Source organism: Haliotis asinina, chromosome 10, assembly GCF_037392515.1.
Source record: "Haliotis asinina isolate JCU_RB_2024 chromosome 10, JCU_Hal_asi_v2, whole genome shotgun sequence".
Taxonomy (NCBI): Eukaryota; Metazoa; Mollusca; class Gastropoda; order Lepetellida; family Haliotidae; genus Haliotis; species Haliotis asinina.
In genome coordinates, this window is record NC_090289.1 from 39,414,161 (window position 1) to 39,418,715 (window position 4,555).

General features: G+C 41.1%; 1 protein-coding gene across 1 annotated transcript; it reads left to right on the forward strand.

The window, feature by feature from the left end:
- Positions 1–302: 302 nt before the first annotated feature.
- Positions 303–3,791, forward strand: LOC137298495 (caprin-2-like). Its single transcript, XM_067830783.1, has 2 exons — positions 303–562; positions 3,322–3,791. Exons 1-2 carry the CDS (start codon positions 343–345, stop codon positions 3,723–3,725), a joined length of 624 nt encoding a protein of 207 aa, XP_067686884.1. The 5' UTR covers positions 303–342; the 3' UTR covers positions 3,726–3,791.
- Positions 3,792–4,555: the final 764 nt, after the last annotated feature.

The following is a 4,555-nucleotide window of genomic DNA, read 5'->3' on the forward strand; positions in this document are numbered from 1 at the left end:
ATAACACCGCCAGAAAACAACCCTCCTTAGACGAGTCATCATTCTGAGAAGTACTCTGAATCTTTGAAACAAGGATAGGGGGAGTGCTTCTTTTTTGTTTCCTTTGAACCTTGGCAAAGCAAGTCGGGTTAATTATGTCACAAGTGCATATTTTGAAAACACTCACTTCATAATTATATTTCAAGTGGCTACTCTACTTTAAACAGGAAGATACAAATACAAGCGGATGCACGTCAACGTGAAAACGGACAAATGATATCAGATGTAATACTGGCACTTTCAAACAAGGTTATAAAGCACGCCCGGCTGTGTACTGTATACTTTCCATGACCAGTGATCAGGATGCGTTTACTGCTTGTGTCGGCGCTGTTTGTTCTTGCTGTCTGTGCCAGCAACATGCCTGAATTGGACAACACACAGAATTGTGTTGTGGGCACTTTGTTCACCCATATTCTTCAACTGGAACGGACTGTGGCTAGTCTGTCAACAGAACTGAAGTCAATGGCAACAAAACAAGAATTAATGAAGTCCGCTCTGCTTGCTAATATTTCTCTATCACTTGGTAAGTACCGAAATGTCGACTTTTAGAATCTAATTAGTGTTCGAGTGAGTATGGTTTTAGTGTGCCTTAGGCAATGCTACAGCGAGTGACCTCAGAAATGGGGCTTCACACATTGTATTCATGTGGGGAATCGAACCCGGCCCTCCGGCGTTACGACAGAACGCTTTTACCACTTGGCTACCCCACCACCCCTAGAACTGAATGAACTCATTAGAGCTAAACTTATTCAATGTGCTACTATAGTTGACGTGTGCTTATAACATGTGCTAACCATCGGTACCTGTCCGTTTTAATCAGAAAGCATCTGATTCATTTGCTAGAAGTACACTATTGCCTAAAAGTTCATTCTAACACACACGTTGTAATAAATATGTGACAAGGGTGTGCAGCGCGTTTGAGTCCCGTGTCACACGAGGCAACAAGACACACACGCGTGACGAATAGCGTTATCGTTGAATGTGATTGAAATTTGTTTGAATTCGGAATTTGCCAAAGGTGTGAGGGGATGAACTCCGTGATGGTTTGGTTGGTACTTGTTTTGTATATTTTTATGTTTTGTATTTTTTTAACTTAAAGACATATTGGTTGTAAGGGATTCCATGCGAACTAGAAGGCCAGATTTGATAAGTAATACACCTAAGGCTTTAAATCTTGGGTGTTATTTAGTGGAGTTGGACGTATTCGTAGTGTCAGGTGAGTGTTTGTGCCCAGTTACCTCTGGAGCACCTTCCCATCTTGTTTTTGGTGCATGCAGTGTAATGGGGCGTGTTTGGGCGGTTCTGTTTCGTTGCAGTTTTGTTTGACTATGTGGTATTTATTATTTTATTTTATGTAGACGGGAACCTATGACCTGTTAATAATCTCCGTCTCTCTAATTTGGTTAGGTTTAGGTTTATGGTGGTTTTCAGACAAATGTTTTAAATTTGAAGTTTGGTGTTTACATCTTCATTTTTACGAGACTTCTTTGCTGCAAATATTGGTGAATTTCTAATATGTATATATAGGTCCCTTGACATGCTGCATGAAGTAACCTGACTGTTGGTAACGTGTGCCACATGCATGGTAAGAGGCAATGTCAAAACGCAGCTTACCATATCGCAAATCATGGAAAACCTGTTTTTGAATTAGCAGTCCTATGCTGATGGCCAGGTAATGAGGACAGCAATATGTGCTGTGGGAAAATATAGAGAAAAACGTTCACACAGCACGAGCAAACATTAGTTGTGTAGACTAACCCACTAAATTGAAAATGACAAACATGGAACGCTCGGTCATTAAATATCTTGTGTATTCTCCTCGTGCGTTCAAGACACGGGTGCACCTTGTTCTCATGCTCCTCGTCATGTTGATAAAGAAAGCTTGCGGAATCGCATTCCATTCCTCTACTAGAGCTCTGCGGCGTCCAGTGGAAGTTATACCTGTCCAAGCCGTGACCGACACCCGCCAAATCGGTCATGCGTGAACACATTTGTATCTGTGGTTCGCTCCCCATTAGGACGATAACTTCTGTGCTGACCACCATGAGAGGAAAATCTGAATCCGCTTTTATTTGGGAAGAACACACGAAACCATTGTCAAGTGCACCTGTCTAGGACGTGGTGTTATTGGTTCACGAACTGCAGGTGGCATACAGAAGGGTTTGGCTGGCGACGAACGGTGCTCCTGGACAACCTTCCATTGTTAACATTGAAATGTTCTGCTGGAAGATCGGGGCCCCGTTTCACGAAACTCTCGTAAGCCTAAGGTCTCGTAACTTTTCTCGCAGCATTCGTACCTCCTATCTTAAATATATGAGGTACGAATGATACGAGAAAGGTTACAGATCTTAAGTATATGAGGTACGAATGCTGCAAGAAAGGTTGCGAGACCTTAGGTTATACCAGTAGCGCTCTGACTCACATCATAGCGGACAGCAACCTGTCCAAAAAACCTGTAGTCTGACCTTTTTCAGCTAGTGTCAAAACGCGTCTCATTTTTAGCTGCGATTTCAAACAGTTTCCTGCCCAGTGTACGACAGTGAAAATGTATCAATGCATGTTTAACGTCCACCAATGTTCATGGATAGAGCGACTTGCATGTGCAAATCACTGACATTTGGTTGCAGGTGGATTTCCATATCAAGAATCTGAATAAAAAATATGCCATTTACAACAGAAGGTATCGGACGTTAAAGAACGAAACTATGACATTTCATGTGTTTTTCCATACTGTTAAGAAAGTTGGTAAGACATTTTGTTCCATAGATTTCAAGCAAAAACGAAGATGTTACAACTCGTAGGTAATAATGTTTCCAATGCCTGAACCTTCATTTATGACGCCGAGTATATTTACAATTTCACGTAATACTGTTTATTTCTGTTCAGGTGCCTTATATTTTCAATTTACCATGAATTGTGGTGTTTGGTTGAAAGCTTAACACAACTGACAAATACTCTGAAACACACTATTCGTTGCTTGAAATGCAAGTTGAAAATGTACACATTGTAAATGACAAAAAAAATGTCGCATCGATTGATTCAATGTAATATTGACAGAATCGCTGACACTTTAATTAACAGATAACTCTAATCTCCGCTTTAACTCACGTAGTGAATGTTCAATTTCCCTTCTTCTGGAGTCCATTGTGCCAACAGTCTGTACATGTGTATTAACCCCTCTCGTCATGTGTATATATTGATATTTACAGTGCATGAAATATAAACAAGTAATGACATATAAACTAATCATGTGTTAAATAGCTGAAATGCTTTGTTTTTAAGCGCCTCAAGCACCTGACGTGACCTACAGCGTGTCTCTACAGTCAGACATCCAGCAGATTGATCAAAAACCTCTCACATTTGACACCGTCGATTACAACAAGGGCAATGCTTACAACAAGGGCACTGGTATGTTCACAGCCCCCGTGTCTGGCACCTACGTCTTCTGGGCAAATGTGATGACAAGATCGAGTACTTACATGACCATCTGCATCATGAAAGGAAGCACGGAGATTGGTCGTGGGTATATCACTGGCCATGTACACGGTGTAGCATCCATCGTCACCACTACCTACTTGGGCCTAGGAGACCAGGTTTGGATGAATGCTCATGTCTCTTCGCCCATCATTCCTCTCCGCGGAGAGAAATATTCAAGTTATGGCGGAACACTCATCCGTGCCCGTTAATGGAGCCGGTTTTTTTTAATGTATTCTGTGCACTGTAAACAATGTCGAAATAAAAACCTGAATTAATTTTTTGTGGCTGTTTTTATTATGGTTATCCAGTAGAATAGTTAATGGGTATGTGTATGTTTAATGCAGTTACTTCATTTTTTATCAGCGTAAAAAGGAATAACATTTAATCGGAGATACTGTCACCGACCAAGGTTACAATTAGGATGCTTTACAAGGGGAAAGGATGCTATGTTTTCACCTGTTATCAATTAAAGGGGTTAGATATTTGAAGTAAGTATCACAGTCAGTTAAAACTTGATCACTGATGATGCCAGGTGAAAATGTTTATTATTGACTCAATTTCTATTACTTCTTCTATTATGAGTCATTCTGTCATTGAATTGTGTGATGTTTCTTAATTTACTACTTCTTTGCAGTAATTAGTATTGTTTTGGGAAAATCGTCCGGCTAGGGTCCGGACAACCTGCACATGTAATACAAGTTAGTTGCTTGGTTGATTTGTTGTTTAACGTCGCACCCAGCAATATTCCAGATATGTGGTGGCGATCCGTAAATAATCGAGCCCGGATCAGACAATCCAGTGATTAACACCATGAGCAACGACATACACAAATGGGATACGATGACATGCGTTTACCAAGTCAGCGAGCTTGACCACCCGATCCCGTTGGTAGCATCTTACGACAAGCGTTGGTCGCTGAAGGCCAATTCAAAGTCGAATTTTCACGGGCTATTCCACAAGTAACAACATATTTCCATCACCGAAACAGACGCCATTTCACACTTCTGACACACAGTCCCGTGTGGACCCGGGACAGAAT

Coding starts and splice junctions, on each gene's coding strand:
- LOC137298495 (XM_067830783.1), top strand. CDS start 343: ATGCGTTTACTGCTTGTGTCGGCGCTGTTTGTTCTTGCTGTCTGTGCC. Junction 563..3,321: donor TAATATTTCTCTATCACTTG/GTAAGTACCGAA, acceptor TTTGTTTTTAAG/CGCCTCAAGCACCTGACGTG.